Here is a 25,523-nt window from a genome sequence, read left to right as displayed (position 1 = left end):
GATACACAAGATTGATTATTAATGCTCTCTCCTTGTAAGAATGGGACTGTACTAAGAAAGCATCTATGGCCAGGTGCTGTGGCTTATGCCTGTAATCCCAGGACTTTGGGAGGCCAAGGCGGGCAGATCACAAGATCAGGAGTTTGAGACCAGCCTGGACAATATGGTGAAACTGTGTCTCTACTAAAAATATAAAAATTAGCCAGGTGTGGTGGCGCATGCCTGTAATCCCTGCTACTTGGGAGGCTGAGGCAGAAAAATCACTTGAACCCAGGAGGTGGAGGTTACAGTGAGTTGAGATCATGCTACTGCACTCCAGCCTGGGTGACAGAGTGAGACTCTGTCTCAAAAAAAAAAAAAAAAAAAAGAAAAAAGAAAAAGCATTTGTCTTTGAGGAGCAAATGACATGTAATTTAGTAATTAATTGACTAGAGGAAGGAAGTAGTCACAGGATTTGGATCTAGGCTGACAGTTACATTCCCAGTATGTCCCATGGTGTCTCCTATTATCTTGATGTGTCAGAGATCTAATCACTGCTGACACAGCCAGTGAAGTTTAAGAATATTCATTCATTGAGTATCGTTCTATATGGATCATCCTATGGAAAGGAGTTAGACTCCAGGTTTTTCCCAGTTTCGCAATCAGATAGTATTGTGCATGAATTACCAGACCCCCTCCAGAGATGTACTCAAAATAATTCCTGTCTACATGATAATGGGTCAGAGAGCCATAATTTGAAAAAAAAAAAAAAAGCTGATCTTTCCCAAAAGAACTAACAATGGAGATGAGGACTAGGAACAGACTGGACATCCCTAATTTTTGTTTCTTTGTTTATGTTTTACATTTAACGCTAAACATGATTCAATTTAAAGTAACATTACAATTTAACTTAATGGTAGAACTAGGCTTTTTAGTTAGCATTACCTTCAAACATTCACTTTTCATATATTAAGTGGGTCATGACTCACTCATGTATTTTGAGTGTTCGAACATCATCATGTTCTACTCGCAAAACAGGACAAAAGAGTCTACTGCAAACTCATCAGTTAAATACCTATACCAGGATAATTTTTGCTTGAGAGTTTCCATTGTTCTTAAGCATATACATGTGAATTTTTAACTTTGCTCGGTAAAATAACACATTTCGAACTTAAAGGACACCAAAAACAAAACCAAAAGCCCAAAACCCCACTAATGTTGGGAAGCAGGAACATCTTTAATTACCTGGTTATATAATCACATCCAAGGTAGTTAACTCCTAATGGATCTAGGTTTTATTATTTATAATACAAGTATAATAAGAAGACCTACTGGCTTTAAAATGAAATTAAGTGGAATTAAATTAAATATTGTATAACATAATGACTATAGTAGATAATAATGTATTGTATTCTTGAAAATTGTTGAGAGACTAGGTTTTAAGTGTTCTCATCATAAAAAATAAGTATATGAAGTAGCATATATTTTGAGTAGCTTAATTTAGCCATTCCACAATGTATACATATTTCAAAACGTGTTGTACATAATAAGTATATACAATTTCTATTTCTCAATTAAAAATAAATAAAAATGTTCAACAATTTTTTAAAAAATGGAATCAAGGCAGGACAGCAGTCTTTCTGTTTTCTAGATTAATAGTTATAACCTTGCTTGGTTCATAGATCTCTTTGAAACTATGTTGGACGTACAGGCTCTTTTTCTAGAAAAAGTCATACTAACAATATCATTGGTTTCTCAGATCCTTTAAAGGATACACATGTACCCTATCTAGAGAGTCCTACACCCCAAGTTAAGAACCTCTTTTCTAGAGACTCCTTCCTCATGGGCTACTTCACGAGAGGCAGAGGGAAGGGAAGGCTGGTGGTCTTCCTGCTTACTCTGCCCTTGCTCCTTCTGTTCTTTCTTGAAGAGATTATTTGGGAAGTATCTGAGGTTCAGTAGGCATTGCCTTAAGGTCAAATACAAAGCATTCAGGCTGTTTATTTGGGTTCCTGGGTACTAAAAAGGCCAATAATATAGCTAAAATATTTTTGTCTAAAGTGTTATGATTTATTATTTATTTAAAATTTGTCAGAGAACTTTATTAAATTTAACTCCTTTCTTTGGAGCAAAATGTGTAAAATGAATAATATTATTTGCACATACTTATTGTCAGTAGAGACTGAAGAAAACTGTCATTCCAGATTGCAGCACGGCATTACAAGCTCATGGCCTAATTCACTGGGACAATGCTAAAGCCCCTGGTGAATTTATATCCATTTCACACTCTAAAATATCTTGGAGCAAAACTTTCCAATGAATCCAAGTATTAACAAGGTCTGCAGAAAAATCTCAGAAAGTTTTCATTTTGTTTTGATTTTTTTTCTCTCAGTTAGTTTAGTTTATTCACCTTGGAATAGGAATACACTTAAAATTATTTTGCTCATATGTCACTATGCTTTCAACTTAATTCCAAGCAATGCCTCTAATAAGTGTTTTAGTAAATTAGATTAAGTTGAGAAGGATTACAGATTCTGTAAGAACACTAAGTATGACATTATTGACTCACTCACATATCCAGAGAAAATTACTGTTTATATAAGTGAACCTTAAATTTAGGATTAAAATTGTATTTTAAACTTATTTTATGTAACTGATGCATTTCAATGCACAATCCCATTATCTTTGAAATTAAATAGGCAGTTTAAATCACATTATTGTTTTTAAATTAAAGTGTTGCTCAATTAAAGACTAAAGTGGAAATAAACAATTTCCCATACTAGAAATTATTCCTCCAGGGCTGGTGCTGTGGCCCATGCCTATAATCCCAGCACTTTGGGAAGCCGAGGCAGGCGGATCACCTGAGGTTGGGAGTTCGAGACCAGCCTGACCAACATGGAGAAACCCTGTCTCTACTAAAAATACAAAATTAGCCAGGCGTGGTGGTGCATGCCTGTAATCCCAGCTACTCTGGAGGCTGAGGAAGGAGAATCGCTTGCACCCGGGAGATGGAGGTTGCAGTGAGCCGAGGTCGCACCATTGCAATCCAGCCTGGGCAGCAAGAGTGAAACTCCATCTCAAGAAAAACAAAAAAGAAAAGAAAAAAAAAGTTATTCCTCCAAATATTTCTATGGAGCAAAATAAAGTGGGTAAGGGAGGCATTTTTTCTTAAAGAAAAATAAAGAATGGTCAAGGAGCTGGGAAATTATTAGAAAGAGGAGCTACTGTTTCTTTGTATTAAAGTATGAACATTCATATTCTCCAAAAATATTTACATAATCTCTCTCTTCTTATAGAAGAAAAATGGAGAAGGATAGAACCAGGTGCAAGAAAGAGTTCTCTTCAAAAAGCCATGGGAGAATCCCATTCACAACCAAAGAATTCGTGGCCATATTATTTTTTATTTCAGCCTGTTCTTTGAAAATGAAAAGGTGGAATGTAGTGGAAAGCATAAGCAAAAAGCTGAAACACTTTGTGGAATTTCTTTGTAACTTCCTTCATGCGTAAAAACTTAGACTTTACCATAAGGACATAATCCCGGCATCTGATTTAGGCTTCTCCTTACTTGGGGAGTTAAGGGATTAATTTTCATACTTAAGCTCATATGATGACAAAACTTTTTCACAACTGTCTCTAAACCAAGAAGGGGGATTTAAGATCTCTCAACAAATGATCATTTCATTACATTGTTCCTTATTCCACTTAGGGTGGTTCACCATCATCTCTGAGTCAACACATCTGTGATCAGACTAAATGAGTCTTGCCTTCTGTTTTAGCCTTTGAAATCCATGGAGCAGAATGGACCAGGCCTAGAGTACAGAGTGACCTGGAAGCCACAGGGAGCCCCAGTGGAGTGGGAAGAAGAAACAGTCACAAACCACACATTGCGGGTGATGACGCCTGCTGTCTATGCCCCTTATGATGTCAAGGTCCAGGCTATCAATCAACTAGGATCTGGGCCTGACCCTCAGTCAGTGACTCTCTATTCTGGAGAAGACTGTAAGTGATGCATCTAAAACTGCTAAGCACGTCAGTAACTATTGCTCTCAAATATATTGTACTTCAATCAACAAATATTTGTGAACAACTACTGCATGCAAAGAGGATGTACTAGCCGTGGGAGATAAAAAGAAATATAGCACATGACTTCTATCTTAGGATTGATTGTAGGACAGTTGATCGTATACAGTACCAAGGAAGTATGTTGAAAGTTTCCATTTTATTCCATTTCCTATAAAGCTCTTTCTACATTGAAAATTGAAGACGTGGAGTTATCACTGCAATCATTTAAAGCAGCATAACTGTCATAAGATTTTCAAGTACATTTGCCCTCTGCCCTTACTTGTCAAGGATCCCCTAAGAGCCACTTGCTGTCGTGCCATGGGCTTCAGTGGCATGTCTGGAGCTTTCTTAATACTGATGAGATATATACCCAGATTTATATGTAGAATTATATGCACACACACCTTCTGATGCCGTAGTAACTGCTGCAAATAGGTTATTGGAAGAAGAAAAAAACACTGCATTCTGTATTGCTAATACTGTGAATAATATTAGGGGTTATTCTCATTGCCTTTCCAGCATCTAAAGGAATAATTTGATCCAAAAATAGAAGAAGGTTCAGAATGAGAAATAGCCAACTCATTACTCACCTGCTGTCTAAATTCTTCTACCCAAATAAAAGCACAGAAAACACATATCACATGTGAATTAAGATAGTATTAGTCTTGACTGCTCTGTATTTGGCTTATTCCTCTGTAGTAAGAACTCCTATAGAACAGAGATAATAATATCATCTTCACAGGGTTGTATGAACCAATTTAGGTAAGTCCCTTAGAACAGTGCCTGACACATAGCACATGCTCAAATGTTAGCTGTTATTAATATTTGATTAACAAAATTCCCAACCAATTTTATTTATATTACTAGTTTAATTCACTTGCTTCCAAAGGCAAGATGCCCACAGAATAGTTTCTGGTTTTATTTACCCACATTGTATGTATCTGGAGGGCTTCGTTTCTCAGTGTGTTACAGGCTATCCTTTTCTTTGGGAAATCTATTTGGGCTGATAAACTTACCTATCATGAGAAACTCTTGGTTCCATTTGGAGTGAATTTCACAAAAGTGCTTTCTCCAGAAGAAACATTATGAAAATTTTTGAAAAGGATCCCAATAATCACATTTGCAGGTTATCGAAAACTAATCAATCTTATACGATTAACAGATCCTGATACAGCTCCAGTGATCCATGGGGTGGACGTTATAAACAGTACATTAGTTAAAGTTACCTGGTCAACAATTCCAAAGGACAGAGTACATGGACGTCTGAAAGGCTATCAGGTTTTTATCATGATTTTTCCTCTTCTTGTTGAATTGGTATCTTTCCTGAGAATAAATAAGAACTGATTTCAGAAGAAGCCAAAGAGAATCTGCCACCACAATGGATATATTAAAAGATTTTTGTTTTCATTGCAGATAAATTGGTGGAAAACAAAAAGTCTGTTGGATGGAAGAACACATCCCAAAGAAGTGAACATTTTAAGATTTTCAGGACAAAGAAACTCTGGAATGGTTCCTTCCTTAGATGCCTTTAGTGAATTTCATTTAACAGTCTTAGCCTATAACTCTAAAGGAGCTGGTCCTGAAAGTGAGCCTTATATATTTCAAACACCAGAAGGAGGTGAGAGGATAACGATGTAGAGTCATGTCAAAAATGGAGGTGATCCATGGCCATATTAAACATTCTTCCTTATGGCCAGGCACAGTGGCTCATGCCTGTAAATCACAGCACTTTGGGAGGCCAAGGCAGATGGATCACTTGAAGTGAGGAGTTCCAAACCAGCTTGGCCAACATGATGAAATCCTGTCTCTATCAAAAATACAAAAATTAGCCAGATGTGGTAGTGCATGCCTGTAGTCCCAGCTACTCGGGAGGCTGAGGCAGGAGAATCACTTGAACCTGGGAGGCAGAGGTTGCAATGAGCCGAGATTGGGCTATTGCACTCCACCTAGCCTGGGCCACAGAGTGAGACTGTGTCTCAAATAAATAAATAAATAAAATAAACATTATTCCTTATTAGTAGTTCATTAATATTTACTTCAGATGAGTTAGCTTGTCAATTTCCATAAAATTTATAATATAATAAGGCTTTTTTGAATTTTTCTAATTTATGTGAGTTTATTTTTGGTCTTGTGTTTTCTAGTACCTGAACAGCCAACTTTTCTCAAGGTCATCAAAGTTGATAAAGACACTGCCACTTTATCTTGGGGACTACCTAAGAAATTAAATGGAAACTTAACTGGCTATCTTTTGCAATATCAGATAAGTATGTAGAAATTTGAATTGGAGTTAACTTGTTAATATTTCATTTTTTGGTTGAATATTCTGTTTGCTATGTTGGGAGTCTAATGATCACTTAAGGCCGTGGTTTGTAAGCTGCTGTTCTTCCTTGTAGCCCAGGGGTCTGTAAACTGGCTTGCAGGCCAAATTCAGCCTGCTGCCTGTTTTTATGACGACATGGCCATGTCCACTTATTTATATATGTCTACGGCCACTTTCTCCCTGGAGTGGCAAAGTTGAGTCATCTCAATGGAGACTACACAGCCTACAAAGTCTAAATGTTTGCCCTCTGGCCCTTTACTGAAAGGTTTTCTTACCTGTTTTAGAAAAAAAGCAGTGTGCTGATGGGTACACAAAACACGTGTTTAATGTTTATATATAAGATGTTTGGAGAAGTAGGAAACATGCAAAAGAGTTATTGAGTGAGGTGATGGAGATTCAAAGCACAGGTACCTTCCACACTACCTCTTCTGCCTCAGATATATGCTCCCAGACTCAATCCTAAATATACTTGTGTTTATCAAATCTCTATGGGTTGCTCACTGTTTCATGGAGATGATAATGAAAGGACTAAATAATTGTCTTTGGATCATTACTCAGAATGGGCTCTACCCAGATGCTGCTGTGCCACTACAGTAACGTGAATGTGTTTAGCTGAAATCAGGTCATTTTTAATAGTAGCGCCTCCCATCTTAAACAGTCCTCAAGTTTAAGCATCATCTCAAAATGGAAATTCGGGGATTGACATTATAGAAAATTTTAGCACATCCCATCATGAAAATTTTAGGCTTTCAAGACATCAATTCCCAAAACACCAGAAATACAGAGACCCAGCATACACTGCTTACAAATCAACTTGATCATAGTCCTGTCGTGCTACTTTCACATCAGCTCAAGACTTCCAGCAATCCAGGTCATGTATTTGCTTTAGTTTCTGACGGTTTCTGCTGAAATTAGCATGTATGTTTAAATACATACAGGCATAATCCCAACAGAAGTAGACTTTAGCACTTTTGAGTGCTTGCTAAGTAGCAGGATCAATACTAAGTGTATCTCTTTGCATTGTGCCATTAAAATAAGAAATCTATTAGATATGTACTATCACTATTTTATGAATGAGGGAATTGATGTACATCAAATATACTCACACAGAGTCAAGTAGTAAAATAAGTGTTAAGTGGGAGGCTGAGGCGGGTGGATCACGAGGTCAGGAGATCGAGACAATCCTGGCTAACACGGTGAAACCCCGTCTCTATTAAAAATACAAAAAATTACCTGGGCATGGTGGCAGGCCCCTGTATTCCCAGCTACTCGGGAGGCTGAGGCAGGAGAATGGCGTGAGCCTGGGAGGCAGAGCTTGCAGTGAGCCAAGATCGTGCCACTGCACTCTAGCCTGGGCGACAGAGCGAGACTCCGTCTCAGAAAAAAAAAAAAAAAAAAAAAAAGTGTTAAGAATGCAAAGCAAGATCAGTCCAATTCTAGATGTTGAGCTCTTGACCGTATATTAGTCCATGAACTCGTTTTCAAAAAAATTGTAAGAACTGAAGAAATATTTGAAGATTCTTTTAAATGCCAATTTGTTTGGTAAAGATATACCTTCTCCTTATCCTAACAATAAGAACTCAGCTAATTAAATTCCCACCTTCATATTGATTCATATGTGACATTTAAGTTTATTTAAAAACAAGTTCTTAGAATATAGAAGTTGAAATATTAACAATTGTAATGATTATTGAACTGCTTGATATGTGTATTTTAAAATAAAATAATATATAATTATTTTGCTTTCTATTAATATTAATTGATCAAGACATTTTAGGTAGTTTACCTTTTTCTTATTGCTTTTAGATATTTTAAATTGTTGCAGTTTATATGTATGAGAGCTCTATGTATACTCTCCTGAATTCTTATATTGATTGTAGTAGTTTTTCAATTGACTTTGTGGTCATTCACAATTATGTTTTCAAAAAATCTAAAAGAGTGATGATTTCACCTCCTTCTTTTCAATGTTTGGATGCCTAGTTTTTTTTTTTTCTTTTCATTGATTTGAATTGCATTTTTATGGACAAAGGAAGGCATTTTTATGTCAATAATAAATGCATTTTTTTAACCTCTATGGTATCTTGGACTGAGAGTCAAGAGGATTTATTCTATATTCTTTCTTGCCACTAACAGCTGCACTATCTTGGATGTATTTCATCTCTTGGACTATTGTTACAGTAATCTTATAATACTCATACTCTTACACAAATCTCATGTCTTTGCTGGGTTCCAAATTCTTTGAAAGAAGCTATCTGATTCAGCTTTTTACAATGAGCACTTTACATAGTACTTAGTACACAGTAGATATTCTTAAATATTTAATATATTCCTTCATTTATTGATTCTATGTATACTGAGTAGCTATTTGGTGCCATACATTAAACTAGAAACCATAGAAGACACAAATAAATTATCATCTCAATTATTCTTCCAAAAGGAAATTACAATACTTAAGTCAAAGATACAATGAAAATCTAACGATGGGGAAAATTCATTATTATTAATAAGTATTATGAAGCTGGAGCAGTTGACTCCAATATAGCACAGGGATTAAAGACATTTCTCTGGGGTCAAAAGGCCATGGTTTGGATTCAAATTCCAGTTGGCAAATTTAGAGACCCAAGATGGGAGCAAAGCGCTTATTCTTGCGAGACCTCAGTTTTGTCATATATGATATAGTCATAGTAGTTGTATGTACCTCATAGGATTAAATGAGTTGATGGTTATGAATCATTAATGTATCTTTACATACCACAAGCATAAGGAGAAATGAAAATAATGAAGAATGCAACTTGAATGGTTAAATACATTTGAGCTGTTGTTCATGTTTTTTTTTTTAGTAAATGACACCTACGAGATTGGAGAATTAAATGATATTAACATTACAACTCCATCAAAGCCCAGCTGGCACCTCTCAAACCTCAGTGCAACTACCAAGTACAAATTCTACTTGAGGGCTTGCACTTCACAGGGCTGTGGAAAACCGATCACGGAGGAAAGCTCCACCTTAGGAGAAGGGAGTAAGTACATGAGGCTTCTCTTTTTTAATGGAGGCTTTAAAAAGAGACTGCATCTTTTTAAACAGCTGCGCTGAAAGGAAAGCACTGTGCCAGTCATTGTAAATTAGAAATGATTGTGATCCCACTCTGTCTGACCTTCTGTTTTCCACTGACATAGAGGCAGAATTTATTAATCTTGTTTGGAAAGTTCACACTGACTCAATTTATGGATTTCTGTGCAATACCAATCAAATTATAGCTTAGTGTATACAAGGTCAGGAACTATAATTTTACTTAATTAAAGTAGCAGGACATAAGGTCACAAAGCTATTCAAAAGGTTAGTAAAGGTATATTTTTCTTTTAGAAATGTTTCCATACAGAAAAATATTTGACTCTTCCATTGGTAGACATTACAGATCTAATACATCTCGCTTTCATGCCTTCACTCTATATACATTGATCCATATGTCAATTTTGTTTTACTGTCTGATGATTGATGCCAAGCAACTGGCTGGGAAATGGCTTATAAGTCTATGGTTTCACTTGTAACACAATTATCCTAATTCAATTACGCTTTTCCATTTTTTTCTACCTTTAACCATTTCCTTTCCCAAATTGCATCTCCAGTTATGATTTTAGAGAGGTTCTTGCTAAGCTTTCTATGATAGCAATAGGACCTTCACAGAGAAATCAGATCAGAGGAACTGACGTACACGCTAAGTTAAACAAAGAGAGATTTATGTAGTGCTTAGGATGTTCGGGCATGGAAGGATATTGGAGAAAGAAAAGAAGGATGTAGAAGATGGCAGAAAGGGAAATAGAGTTGTTTATTTATCATGTATTAAGTTTGGTGCAAAAGTAATTGTGGCCCTTCCATTAAAAGTAGTAATGGCAAAGGCCGCAATTACTTTTGCACCAATCTAATGCTATGTGTCAGACTGTGTTCTGGATGCTTTTCCAAGTAGTAGATTAGAAAAACGGTAGAATCAATGAAAGAAACATCACAAAGGGGAAAAATAGTAAAGAAAATGCAGTTGCCTATTATGTATTGAAGATGTATATTAAAATATATTCAAGCTTGTGAGTGTAAATCACCGTGTTTGTGTGTGAATGGTTATGCTCTGACCTTTAATATTGGTTTGTTTTTATATCTTATTGTGCCTACTGTATCTAACTAATAACAAGCTTATGTTTTTCTCAGATTCCTTGAACATTTAAAACCCCTTTATGTGGGAAAAGTGTATAATTCAAATAATTACTTCCCTAAAACTCACAAAGTATTCCCAGGGATGAATTGAACACCAAGTGAAATGAAGAACTAATTTCACTGACTTTACCTACTCATAAAAGTTAGACTTAAAGATGGGGATTGGAAACTTCCCAGTAACTAAAAGGTTCTTATTTCTGAAGCATTGGAATTGACATCAAGTGTCCAATACAAAGAGAAGTCAGAATGGTAGTAGTCCAAACATGCAACTTCCATATTCTTAAAAACAGAATTTAAGGCATGGAGTTGGTTGCTATTTTGATATAACCAAGACCACAATGTGCATGTGAAATGCTGATCCCATTCTTACCAATTGGAAGCATATGAGAAAAAATATTCACAGAATTGTCTTACAAGTGTTACACATTCTAGTATATATGTTGCAAAATTTGGGCTTGGTTGCATTCATGCTTGAGAAATTGTTTTTGGAGGATGAAAATGCTGTTCATGTGATTTTACAAGTGATGTGGCATCTTTTCTTCAAACTAAAAATGTAACTAATGTGCTGCGTGTCTTAAAGAACATTTCTTCACTGTCGTATGTGTCAGGAATTTAAAAATGTTTCTTACTAGTGTGTTTGTGCTCTTTTTCAGGAATCCACATTTTCAGTATTCCAGCTAACTGCCCCCTTCCCGAGTTGACACTGATTTCTATTCTATAGGCATGTCTTGCTATATGTACAGGGAAAAAAATTACAATCTCTTTTTCTACTAGAGTTCAACATAATCTTTGAAAAAAATGTATATTTCCAATGAGGAGAGATACATCTTGTTATCACTCAGCACTCTAAAAATGATCACTTGTGCAAATTGGAACCTACTACTATGCATCTTTCTTCTTGCTCTGCCTATGTAGCTCATTTCAAGGTCATTTGGCGTTTGTTCAAAAAATACATTTGATTGACAAGCATTTTTCTCTGATTGTTTTCACTCTGATTTCCAAGTAAATCATATTCCATAATCTAAGAGGGGAAAAGATGGAGTTAATCAGAAATATTATTTTTGTGTCATTAGCGGTTTGAATAAATCACTTACTTTACTTTATTTTTCAAAAGCTTGCACTACTTAATGTTATACTAATTAATATCTCTGTTTTTCAAGGTCAAAATTAATTGCACTCTGTTTCAATGATGCTTAATCTTGAAGGCTTTGCTCATATAATTGGCCTTATTTCTCTCATGGTGTCATTTTTAATAAAACCTTTTTGTTATTTAGTAACTATATAATTAATTTTTATTTTATAGTGAAAATACATAATGAAATATTGATCTGTAACATATACCTACTTGAAATAGAGTTTCATAACCCCTTGTAGTCTCAGTAAGAAGCATATTTTATATCATTGCTAACATTTTCTGGGTTATATTTATTATATTGAGTAGATTCCCAGCAAAACTGTGGATCACATGCAAAAATATTTAAGATATTTGGTGGTAAGACAAGAAGTTAACATATTTTTGTTCAATTTGATTCATTTTATCTTCTACTGTGAGATTCTACTATTAACATATTGACATATTAATATTTTTTGAAAAGTATTAACTTCTCACACCACTTTCAAAATGTCAGTAAAACCATTCCATTGGTATGTACCTGCAAGCCTATACTTCACGTAGTTTGATGTTCTATAAATTTCAAATATTTAATATATGACCATATTTTTTTATTATTCTATAAACCCAATTTATTTTTACTTCCCAGCGTATGTTAATTATCTGTATTATAGAGTTTTTCTTTTTTTTAATTTTTAAAATAAAAAAAGACCATATTTTAATGCTATTTCATCAGTATTTATGGAGAAGACCAAGGAAAAAAAAGCAATATATAGTTAGTTACGATTATAAGGTTATGTGCTGTCAATTATAAGTCAAAAGGCCATATTCAGTTTCCCATTAGGTTTGTGAAAATCCAAATTGCACAAAATTATATTGTATAATTTTTTTAAGTCTGTGGTTTTGAACCATTCAAGTGACCAGGCAGATTTACAGTACCATTTCATCTTAAATGGCCATGCATTGAGTTCATTTCATTTACTCAATTTCGTTATATTAAAAAAGAAAGTTGAAATGTTGATTTTCTTGATCTCCTGGTAATTCAAAAACTGTCTGAGAAAATATGGTATAAGTGACTTTCTTATTCACCTCTAATAACAATATTTTTTATGTCCTGTTTTTCCATGATTACAATTCACATGATTTAACTGTGTACATTTCTTAGGTAAAGGTATCAGGAAGATATCAGAAGGAGTAAATCTTACTCAAAAGACTCACCCAATAGAGGTATTTGAGCCGGGAGCTGAACATATAGTTCGCCTAATGACTAAGAATTGGGGTGATAACGATAGCATTTTTCAAGATGTAATTGAGACAAGAGGGAGAGGTGAGAAATGAGATTATATTTGGGGAAGTCTTAGGCAATCTATGCCCTGTAGAATATTTAGTGTTGCCTATGTCCTATCTTAAACATAAAAACACTGAATATATTAGTTATGAAAATCATACTTTCAATTTGTTCTGACATATTTTTAGATTATCAAAATGAAAAATGTTTCACAGTAGTCCAACTTATCCTTTTTTTTGTTTTTACTAGAGTTGTTGCCTAAAAATATCTCCTGCTAATTAACATATCTTAATAACACAAACTAAAAAGAAAAAGCAAAACAAAACAAAAACCACCAGGCTCCATGGTCATCTGCTTCTAACCAAGGCAGCTTGCGCTTTTGTTTGCTCCTTGCTGCTTCTGAGTTTAACTTCATCTGCCTTCACTATCCTTCTTTGGTTTTTCATCCTCAGAATCAAATACAACTCGGAGAAGTCCCTTTTTAAATAAAGAAGGAAAGATTTACCAGTATTGTCCCATTAACATGTCCTTCAAATTGCATTCCTTTTGGGGTCATTAAAAAATTGATACTATTTGGTATGTTTAAAAATGATGTCTAATTTTCCCCAATGTTACAGAATACAAAAGACTGTTTCTAGTTTACAATGCTGTGACTTCTCTTTCTGCCACAGAATATGCTGGTTTATATGATGACATCTCCACTCAAGGCTGGTTTATTGGACTGATGTGTGCGATTGCTCTTCTCACACTAGTATTGCTAACTGTTTGCTTTGTGAAGAGAAATAGAGGTGGAAAGTACTCAGGTAAAATTGTTTCTTAATGTGATTTTCAACTTATTAAAAAGCATTTTCTGGGAAGCGTTCTTCAGAGACATCTTTTTTTTTAAATACACATTCAGGTCAAATTTATATTAGCAAATTAGATGTACAATGCACTGACAGAAAAAACATATTGCTAAATTAACCAAAGAAAATATGTGTGGTCTAGAGTATTATTTCCAGATAGTTACTTGGTTCTAGTTTCTAGCACTTAAAATGGGCTCTAACTGCCGGGCGCAGTGGCTCACGCCTGTAATCCCAGCACTTTGGGAGGCCGAGGTGGGCGGATCATGAGGTCAGGAGATCGAGACCATCCTGGCCAACATGATGAAACCCCGTCTCTACTAAAAATACAAAAATTAGCCAGGCATGGTGGCAGCTGCCTGTAATCCCAGGTACTCGGGAGGCTGAGACAGGAGAATCACTTGAACCCGGGAGGTGGAGTTTGCAGTGAGCTGAGATCGCGCCACTGTACTTCAGCTTGGGCGACAAGAGCAAAAACTCCATCTCAAAAAAATAAAAAATAAAAAATAGGCTCTGACAAGGTTGATAACACTTCCAAGCTTCTATTTTCTATCTGTAAAATATCAGCGTCATTGAGAGACATATTACTAAGTCACATATATGCTTCAGTGTTTTAAGAAGTGACCCATGTATAGCACGCCTCTCTCTATACATGACATACATGACTCATATTTTTCGCACTAGTGCATTCTAATGTTACTGGCTCCACTGGTCAACTTTGTTGGTGTTAATCATTACTAGGAATGCATTTCTTATTACCATGGCATGTAGTAGACACACTGCCTCTTGAATTAGTGATACATAAGATATACATGAAAACCATCATAGTTGGTAATATGATGTTTGCCTTTAATTTCATTCAACTTCCGAATTTGTTTTGTCTTTTTCAGATATACATATTGTATCAAGATGATGATTATTACTAGCATTGCTTAGTATTCATGATGCTTTTATATAGGGACAAAGATTTAGATTACACTGCTATTTGTTTCATGATGTTCAGATATATGAGAAGTTCATTATTGGCTTATGATTTATCTAGCAAATATTTATTGGGAAACCGTCATCTACATAGAAACATTGAGAGCATAATTTCTAGGTTTTTGTAAAATGACATGCATAATTTATGGAGTTATGCATTTCACTTTTTTCTCTGAAGACTGAATGATTATGAATTAAGTTCACAATGACTAATAAATGTTCTGAGTAATTAATGGGAAATGTTAAAGAGTTATAGCATTCTCCTTATCCCCAACAAATAATCATTTGTGAATTGTGGTGCTATCCAGATTCTAAAGATGTTTCTTCAAATCATGCCCTAAAAAGAAAAAAAAAATCAGCATTTCATATTGTAGAGCAACTAAGAGAATCTACTAGGTCTCTGCATGTAGTCGTAAAATGTTCCATGAAGAACAATTTGTATTTGAGGGCTTTTTTTTTTTTTTTTTAAGTGAAGGGAACAAGAGCTTTTTGGTCTCATATTCCACTAATAACAAAAATTAGCCAGGCATGGTGGTGGCTGCCTGTAATCCTAACTACTCGGGAGGCTGAGGCAGGAGAATCCCTTGAACCCGGGAGGCAGAGGTTGCAGTGAGCCGAGATCACACCACTGCACTCCAGCCTGGGCGACAGAGTGAGACTTTGTCTCAAAAAAAAAATAATAAAATAAAATGTCAGTGGAGACCTGAATATTCAGATTGTTGCAAGAATTTTGAGTAAGAGTGATGCATAACAACCAAATGATTGCCTTTTTTTTTTTTTTTTTTTTTTTTTTTTGAGACAGGGTCTTTTTCTGTTGCCCAGGCTGGAGTGCAATGGCGCTATCTCAGCTCTCTGCAACCTCTGCCTCCCAGGCTCAAGTGATCCTCCCACCTCAGCTCCTTGTGTAGCTGGGACTACAGGTGCATGCTACCATGCCTGGTTAATTTCTGTGTTTTTAATAGAGACAGGTCTTGCTTTGTTGCCCAGGCTGGTTTCAAACTCCTGATATAAAGTGTTCTGCCAGCCATTGGCCTCCCAAAGTGCCGGGATTACAGGCATGAGCCACCACATCCAGCCTTGATTGACTTTTTAAAATTCAATTTAGTTTAATGACGCAGATCTAATAGGTGCCTATGACATCTTCAAAAAGTTCAAATAGTAAAATAAATATTTAGTAATTTGGTCTTCACTGAGAAATCAAACTAAGTTGGGCTCTTCCAATAAGACTTCTTGTTCACATAATATTGAGTAGTCACGTGAAAATATGCAACATGCTGCAGGTGTGATGACAAATAAGTAGAACCCCCCAAAATCCCCTCTCTTTTTTGTTTAAACAAAGAAGTAACTGATGGGCTGTAGGTATAGCCAGAAAACATATTGCCTCACTGATATCAAAACATTTGAGCAATGCTGTTCTTATTGACTATTCACTATTCCACAGCACTGGTAAAATGTCTTTTAAATGGTCACCGTATTACTTTCCCCACCTTTTTTCTCTTTTTTAGTTAAAGAAAAGGAAGATTTGCATCCAGACCCAGAAATTCAGTCAGTAAAAGATGAAACCTTTGGTGAATACAGGTAAACATAAGGTTCTGTTTTAAAATCAAAACACATATTCATCATGTTGAAAGCTTAAATGAACAAAAAGGTGTTTATTCTTAATAAAAAGTTTACATAACTATAATGTAATGACCCTATAAATAATACTTTGTACAAATAGGGCCCACTTAAGTGCTAGCAACCAAATTTCTGTGTGTGTGATGAGGGTGTATAAATAATTACTGTCTAGGAAGAAATGTTAGTTAGGACGCTTTTCTTGAAGCTCTGTGCCTAACGCAAAGAATATCTATTTGGGGTAGCTAAAACATCTTTAGTATGGCCATTATGAATTCAGGTTCGATCCAGTTTGCATACACATACACATATCTGTATACCTACACTGTTGCACCTGCAAAGGTAAGTAAGTTACAAACCCTGTCCTCTAGATGAACCTAATCAGCAGAGAAAAATATCCTATATATGCAAATGACTGTAATGAAGTAAATAGAATAAAAGAGCACAAAAGAGAGCAACTATTTCTGCCCAGGTAGAATTTTGGGAAAAGGATCATCCATATGAGATAAGCTAAGACTTAAAGGATAAAAAGTATTGTGTTACTGTTAACCACTGGACAGAGGATGACCAACTGAGTGAGGGCATGTCTGGCAAGGGAGGAATGGCAAGAAGTCTACTCTGAGCTAGGTAGGAATCTTTCAGGGACGTGTTAAACTGTCTCATTCTCCTGTTATCTTTCTCCATCTTCCGCTTTCTACTACTCTCTCAACTTCTTAGCTCTTTTTGGTTGTAATGTCATCATTTTTTTCAGGTCTCCTGTATATTTCAGCCAACAGACATATTGTAAGTTCCAGGTTTATATCGATTTTAGCACATGGGAAACCAGAGTTTATATCAAAGAAGAAATCTGATTGATCCTGATTCTCTCTCATCTCTGGATTCATCACTCTAGCAAGGGATATGGAGTATTTTCATTAGCATTTAATTGGTAGACATTTGAGCTTACCTGTACCTCCACTTTGTGGTATACTTATTTTTCTGTATTCTACTTAGTCAATACCCTTTTTATATTTTTATATTTCTTAATAAATGACTTTAAATTCTTTCCAGAATAAACAGAAAGAAAGAAAGAGAGAAAAAGAAAAAGGAAGAAAGAATTTTGGAACTTTACAAATTGTGTTCATTACTATTTTATTAGTTAGCAGTTGCCTCATAACAATAACCACCAATACTTAACATCTTAAAACAATAAACATTTATTATTTCAATGTCCTCATAATTCAAGAATCCAGACATGGCTTAGATGGGTACTTCTGGCTCAGGACCTCTCATGAGGTTGCAGCAAGGTTTTGACCAGGGCTATGGTTTCATCTAAAGGTTCAGCCAAAGCACAAGTCATTCCTAGGCCACTCATGTGGCTGTTGGCAAGATATAGTTCCATACAGGCTGTTGAACCAAGGGCTTCTGTTCTTCACAGGCCAGAGGTCATTCCTAACTCCATACCACGTAGATATCTCCATGGGGCCATTCACAACATGGCAGCTGGCTTCCTTCAGAATGTGTGAGCCAGGGAGCAAGAGAGAGCACCCAAGTTGGAAGCCACAGTCCTTTTGTAACCTAATATTAGAAGTGATATCCCATCAATTTTGTTGTATTCTATAGGAACAAGTCAATAAGTTTAGCTAACAACTCAAAGGAAAAGGATTATACGAGATACAAATTCCATGAGGCAATGATCATTGAGGACCTGCAACAACTTTTCAAAAGCTGAGGCAGGAGAATTGCTTGAACTCAGGAGGCGGAGGTTGCAGTAAGCCGAGATTGTGCCACTGCACTCTAGCCTGGGCAACATAGCGAGACTCCGTCTCAACAAAAAAACAAAAACACAAACAAACAAGCAAAAAAAAATTTTGAAAGACAATATTAGCTCAATTTTATAGGCAAGAAAACAAAAACAATGCCTTGCAATGCCTTGTCTAAAAACCCATTTCCCCACACCCTGCTGCTCCTTTATAAAGATAGCTAACATCTTCCTGTGCATTATTTCCTATGACATCCCTTTATAGTAGTTGATGTGTTTTCCAACCTCTTTCCCCAAAACTACATATTTATCAAGATAATTGTCTACTTTCCACATTATCCCAGGAGACACTTTTATAAGATGCTGTGCCCTTGCATAAGTCCTCATCCTTCTAGCTTCTGATAATCATCCCTTTTGTTATTTTTCTTTACTCTTTGTTCCTGATTCCTCAGCGGATGCCTCATTGTTTTTCTTGATTTGTTCTTGTAACTGCAATATCCTAATTCAAGAGCCAATTATCGTATCAGTCAGGGGAGCCTGTGTTATGCTGCTGTCAAAACAACTCCAAAAGCATTTTCTTTCTCAAGTTATGTGTCCCACAGAGATTGCCCTTTACATCTTAGTCACTTAGGAGCACTGGCTGGTGGATGAGCATCCAGGGTCACCACAGCAGGGAAAATAGAATGTAACAAAGTGAGCACTGGCTTTAAATCTTCCACTTGGAAGAGACACATGTCACCTTTGCTCACTTTTTTTTTTAAACCAAAGAAAATTCCATGGTGGCGTATAACACAGAGTAGGTAAAGAAGTGCCACCCTGCTTTATTCCCAGAAACCTGACATACTTGATGAACAGCTCTGACAAATACCACAAATTATAAAGTGATATATACATCTAAATTATATTTTTTTCCAAATGCTTCATTGATCAAATTTGATAAAATCATTTTATATGGTGTATAGCTTCATAATGTAATACTAATTGGTACTTAAAAAAATCTTGATCCAAAATTTAGAAGATAATACCATTTGATAAGCATTTTACTAATGGATTTGCTTCTGTTCATGAATAAAACACCTACCATAAACATAGTATACTTATTTATGTTCTTAAAATACCAGCCATTTCTTTCTGTCTTAAAATGTAACAAACTTGAATTGTTAACTATATTAAAGAAAGTTATTTGGTTTCAAAAACAGAATGTGATTGATTTTTAAAAGAGAACCTTTTAGAAGGATATAAGAGAATCAAAAGGATCAGAAGTAAAGACAGAAGATCAAGACTTGGAGGCCCGGAGCTCCAAAAGTTCATGACAGCAAAGGAAATTGCATTTGTTCTCTGTCTGAGTCCATTAGGGCTACTATAACAAAATACCATAAGCTGGGTGGCTTATAAAAGAACAGAAACTTATTTCTCACAGTTCCGGATTCTGAGAAGCCTAAGAGCAAAGTGCCAGCATTTTCAATGTCTGGTGAAGGCTCACTTTCTGGGTGACAGATGGCACCTTCTCTTTGTGTCCTCACATCGTGAAAGGGGTAGGGCAGCTCTCTGGGGCCTCTTGTCTAAGGGCACTAATATCATTCACTAGAGCTCCACCCTTATGGCCTGATCACTTCCCAAAGACTCCACCTGTAACACCCTCACATTGGTTATCAGGTTTTAACATAGGAAGCTTGGGAGGACACAGATATTCAGACCATAGCAGCCACTGTGGACATCAACAGGTTGAATCTCACATGTCCTACAGAAGCTAAGCTGCTCAATTTTAAAGAGAAGCAGAAGTGTTGTGAATAATGAAAAATTGTTTGGTGGAAATTGCTTATGACTTTGTAAACATGTGTTTACAGACTTCGTAAACTTGGTAAACATTTGTGGTAGTATCATGTGGGCTTTACTATCTGTCTTCAATGCTAATACAAAAGTCCTGAAAATTATAAAATCTTTTATCACTTATGAGTGTGTTGCTTTACATGACTATGAATATTAGATTTTGTTGAGCTATTTTGTTTGTTTGTTTTCTAGTGACAGTGATGAAAAACCTCTCAAAGGAAGCCTTCGGTCCCTTAATAGGGATATGCAGCCTACTGAAAGTGCTGACAGCTTAGTCGAATACGGAGAGGGAGACCATGGTCTATTCAGTGAAGATGGATCATTTATTGGTGCCTACGCTGGATCTAAGGAGAAGGGATCTGTTGAAAGCAATGGAAGTTCTACAGCAACTTTTCCCCTTCGGGCATGAACACAACATAAGTAAGCAACACTACTGGTTCACCCCAACCTTCCATATTTATCTGTTCAAAGGAGCAAGAACTTTCATATAGGAATAGAATCATGCTGGCTGAAGATTTCATACAGAAGTCAACATCCTGCAATTATGTTGAAAAAAGTAGCACTTTCTTCAAAATATAAAATGCCAAGCACTTCAGGCCTATGTTTTGCTTTTATTGTTTTCAGGTGCTCAAAATGCAAAACACAAAACAAATCCTGCATTTAGATACACCTCAACTAAATCCAAAGTCCCCATTCAGTATATTCCATATTTGCCTGATTTTACTATTCAGTGTGGTTGCATAGATGTTGCTACTTTGTGGGTTTTTCTCCGTATGCACATTGGTATACAGTCTCTGAGAACTGGCTTGGTGACTTTGCTTCACTACAGGTTAAAAGACCATAAGCAAACTGGTTATTTAAAATGCAAAAAGGAATATGAAAATCTTATTAAAACACTTCATTGAAAATATACAGTCTAAATTTATTATTTAAATTTTAGTAGCAAAAGTCTTAGGTGAACAATCAACTAGTATTTATTGAGCTCCTGTTTGTCCAGAGATGGTCATATTTAAACAGAAGTATATGTTTTTCAGTTTCAACATGAATTTTTTTATTTCTGCCAGTTATGACATCCACGAGCATCACTTTTTGTGTCTGGTTTTTTTTTTTTTTTTTTTGCTTGGACTGAATTCAACTGCATGGAAGCGGTGGTAAGAAGGTTATTTTATACAAGAACAGGCAGAAAGTGCCCATTGTTCAGGATTCTAATAGCTACATCTACTTAATATCTTCGTTTCTAAATTGACTGCTTTTACCTTTTTCCTATGTTTATATAATGGTATGCTTGCATATATTTCATGAATACATTGTACATATTATGTTAATATTTACACAATTTAAAATATAGACGTGTTTTATTTTGAAGTGAGAAAATGAACATTAACAGGCATGTTTGTACAGCTAGAATATATTAGTAAGATACTGTTTTTCATCATTCCAGAGTTACAACTAATAACATGAGGTTCCAAAGCTGAAGACTTTGTATAAAGCATTTGGGTTTTGTTCTTGTATTGCTTTCTTTCAACAGTTTCAAAGTAAAATATCATATAAATATTGAGGGAAATGTTTTCATATTTTTCAAAATAGGTTTTTATTGTTGAATGTACATCTACCCCAGCCCCTCAAAAGAAAAACTGTTTACATAAAAATTCCTACACATACGCTGCATATATGTTATTTTAAACATCTTTGTGGTGAGAATTTTTTCCCCTATATTCTCCTTCTGTCAAAGTCAGTACAAATTCAGGGAATTTATTTTCTGGCAGTTGTGCTCCAGTCCTTTTAAAATTGTACATGAACATGTTTTAAAAACAATATGGAGGATGATGCATACATGTCGGTCAAGTTCAGCGCTCGACATTTTATGGAAAGATTTTTTTAACCTTACCATGAAATACTTAACTACTGTTTAAGTGAAATTGACTTATTTTACTTTAGTTTTTGAACTGTGATTATTGGTATACTGTTATATCCTCAACTTGGATTTATGGTAACCCCTTATAGTTCATGGAGACCAAAATTTGGGGTATTTATAATAGTCAGCGCAGGAATGCACATGGAATATCTACTTGTCCTTTTGAACCTCACATGTCCTTCAAAATGTATAGACAGGAAAAGCATGTCTTATTTAAAACTGTAATTTATGGGCTCAGGATTTGACCACAGTCCTGGGAGTAAGCATTTCAAAGGGGGAAGGCAGTGTGGTCCCTACCCCGTGTGAATGTGAGGATGTAGACATCCATCAGTGCAACTCGAGCTCCATCCTCATCTGATTTCTAAGGTTCCAATTTTCTGGAGGAACAGTCATCATGTTTTGATTTATCTGAGAGAAAATTGTGGTGCACAGCTTGTGAGGAGGACAAGGTTGTGATGTTCAAGTTTAGTTCTGGTACTATTCTGTCTCCTCTTCTTTGTCATCAGCCAAAACGTGGTTTTTAAAGAGAGTCATTCAGGTTAGAAATAATGTCAAAAACATTTAGGAATTTAATAACCTTTAAGTCAGAAACTAAAACAAATACTGAAATAGTAGCTCTTCTTACACTTCATGTTCCCCTTTAGCTGCCTGAAAATCAAGATTGTTCCTACTCAGATCTTCTGAGTGGCTAAAACTTATGGATACGAAAAATGAGATTGAATGATGACTATGTTTTGCTATCATTGTTACCTTTCCTCAATACTATTTGGCTACTACTGGGACTCTTCAGCACAAAAGGAATAGATCTATGATTGACCCTGATTGTAATTGTGAAATTATATGATTCATATATTTTATGAATCAGAATAACTTTCAAATAAAATAAATCCAAGTAGGTTAAAATGGATTTCATGATTTTCCCTCAGAAAATGAGTAACGGAGTCCACGATGTGCAATGGTAATTATAAATTGGTGATGCTTGTTTGCAAAATGCCCACTAGTGATAAGGCAACAGCCAATATTTAGAACTTTGTTCATTACTGGCTTTACACTAACTTTCTCTAGTCTACTGTCAATATTATTTTAATGTAATTGATTGTATATAGTCTCAAGAATGGTTGGTGGGCATGAGTTCCTAGAGAACTGTCCAAGGGTTGGGAAAATCCAGATATTCTTCCTGGTTCCAGCACTGATTTTGTACCTAAACATTAGGCAGGTTGCTTAACCTTTTTATTTCAAACTCTCTCAACTCTAAAGTGCTAATAATAATCTCAGTTACCTTATCTTTGTCACAGGGTGTTCTTTTTTGTGAAGAAAAATTTGAAAATGATAAAAGCTAAGATGCCTTCTAACTTCATAAGCAAACCTTTAATTATGTATCTAAAAGTCACCCCCACATACCAACTCAACATTTTTCCTGTGAACACATAAATATATTTTTATAGAAAAACAAATCTACATAAAATAAATCTACTGTTTAGTGAGCAGTATGATTTGTACATGCCATTGGAAATTATTAATCAGAAGAAAATTAAGCAGGGTCTTTGCTATACAAAAGTGTTTTCCACTAATTTTGCATGCGTATTTATAAGAAAAATGCGAATTTGGTGGTTTTATTCTATCGGTATAAAGGCATCGATATTTTAGATGCACCCATGTTTGTAAAAATGTAGAGCACAATGGAATTATGCTGGAAGTCTCAAATAATATTTTTTTCCTATTTTATACTCATGGAAGAGATAAGCTAAAGAGGGGACAATAATGAGAAATGTTGGTGTGCTTTTCTAAGCATTTAAAACATAATTGCCAGTTGAAACCCTAAATATGTTTACATACCATTAAGATATGATTCATGTAACAATGTTAAATTGATTATGATGGGATTGGGTTTGTTATCTGTGGTAGTATATATCCTAGTGTTCCTATAGTGAAATAAGTAGGGTTCAGCCAAAGCTTTCTTTGTTTTGTACCTTAAATTGTTCGATTATGTCATCAAAAGAGATGAAAGGTATGTAGAACAGGTTTACCTGATTACCTTTTTCTTTTGGCTTGGATTAATATTCATAGTAGAACTTTATAAAACGTGTTTGTATTGTAGGTGGTGTTCGTATTATGCTTATGACTATGTATGGTTTGAAAATATTTTCATTATACATGAAATTCAACTTTCCAAATAAAAGTTCTACTTCATGTAATCCAAAAATGTTTGCATTCTGTTCTATACAGTTAAGAAGAATCAGAATTTACATATTAATCTTAACTACTTCAGTTGCCTCTGATCCTGGAATATCTATAAATGAAATATAATTTAATAAAGTATAAATAAGATATAAATAAAATATATTGATTTCAATTACTTTATAAATATACAATATCATCATCTATAAAACAGAATATTACAATAAAATTTATATTTATAATAAATATAAATTTAAGATGAATGTATACTTATCTGGTCATTTTTAATAAAAATGTAGAAGTGTCACTTTTCAAGAAAATGTCCAATATGCTATATTTTCAATGAGGCTAGTAGATAATTTTGATATGGTCTTTTAGAATTGGGTTACCCACTTTGGCTCAGTGGACAATCTATTAAAAATTGGATGAATTGGGGGACTGGCCTAGGGGGGCTCTGGACTGGAAGAGCTGGTCCCTTTCAGGTTCCTCACACTCAATAAACATTTCCTGTATTGAAAAAAAAAAAAAAAAAGAAAATTGTTATTTTTAAAAACTGTTTTATTGACCGGACATGGAGACTCACTGAAATCGCAGCTCTTTGAGAGGATGAGGTGGGTGGATCACTTAATGCCAGGAGTTCAAGTCCGGCCTGCGCAACATAGTGAGACCTTGTCTAAAAAATTAAAAAAAAAATTATCTATACCAAGCACTTTACACAAAATACCACATTTAATCCTCGAACAATATTCTCTGGTTTGTTAAATTAGGGGACCGGGAGGTTAATTAACTTAATGAGTGTCACCAGCATGGGCTAGAACTAGAAATTAAACCCAGGGATGTTTGACTCCAAAACCCTAACCCATTATACCATTAATAGTACATTTTTTCATGACCTCACTCCTCCACCTTTTCTTAGAAATACTAAAGAAAGGTGAGTTTCAACTTAATGCCGACTTATTGATCATGCTTACAAACACCTTGGCTTTAAGATATGTGATCAAGACATACAATAGGGGAAAACAATCAATGCTTTATTGTATAAACAGTTGAATGTGTACAACCTAAAAACTAGTAATTCAAATAAGCCAGTTATTTTTAAATGAATGTCACACATTTCACTATATTCCACTCACTCTTTTGGGAAACTGAAAAAGAACAAAAGCTTTTTATTAGAAGCGGCTTCAAAAACAACTGTGCTAAACATTTTTAAGTTGATATTTATATTTCCTCATCAAACACCAGAATCTATGGTAGGATATCTCTCTTCTTTTGCTATTCTCATTTGTTTCCCTGTAAAATACAACACAGAATTTTTAAGCCATATATCTCTGGACTCATGGCATCCCACTTATGGAGAACCCTTATCTCTAAGATAAATCAGACGTTAAGTCAGATAAACTTATGTACGATAACCTTTCAAGGGCCTTATTTTAGTATTTTAGCATGTGTTAATAC

The 25,523-nt window shown here is 35.2% G+C and overlaps 1 protein-coding gene across 11 annotated transcripts in view; it reads left to right on the top strand.

Moving 5' to 3' along the window:
- CHL1 (cell adhesion molecule L1 like) overlaps positions 1–24,093 on the top strand; it is a 213,735-nt gene extending 189,642 nt beyond the window's left edge. For 8 of the 11 annotated variants that reach the window (XM_054482122.2, XM_054482117.2, XM_054482120.2 and 5 more), the window contains 9 exons: positions 3,756–3,978; positions 5,204–5,319; positions 5,455–5,659; positions 6,183–6,305; positions 9,202–9,381; positions 12,845–13,006; positions 13,639–13,770; positions 16,296–16,368; positions 20,168–24,093. In XM_054482122.2, the coding sequence (XP_054338097.1) occupies positions 3,756–3,978; positions 5,204–5,319; positions 5,455–5,659; positions 6,183–6,305; positions 9,202–9,381; positions 12,845–13,006; positions 13,639–13,770; positions 16,296–16,368; positions 20,168–20,384 (1,431 nt within the window). In that variant the 3' untranslated portion in view covers positions 20,385–24,093. The remainder of the gene's footprint in view (positions 1–3,755; positions 3,979–5,203; positions 5,320–5,454; positions 5,660–6,182; positions 6,306–9,201; positions 9,382–12,844; positions 13,007–13,638; positions 13,771–16,295; positions 16,369–20,167) is intronic. The other 3 variants (XM_054482123.2, XM_063661829.1, XM_063661830.1) reach the window with 1 other exon arrangement.
- The last annotated feature ends 1,430 nt before the right edge of the window (positions 24,094–25,523 follow it).

Source organism: Pongo pygmaeus, chromosome 2 (genome assembly GCF_028885625.2).
Source record: "Pongo pygmaeus isolate AG05252 chromosome 2, NHGRI_mPonPyg2-v2.0_pri, whole genome shotgun sequence".
Classification (NCBI taxonomy): domain Eukaryota; kingdom Metazoa; phylum Chordata; class Mammalia; order Primates; family Hominidae; genus Pongo; species Pongo pygmaeus.
Note: the sequence above shows the minus strand (reverse complement) of the source record. Positions and strands in the feature narration are given on the sequence as shown.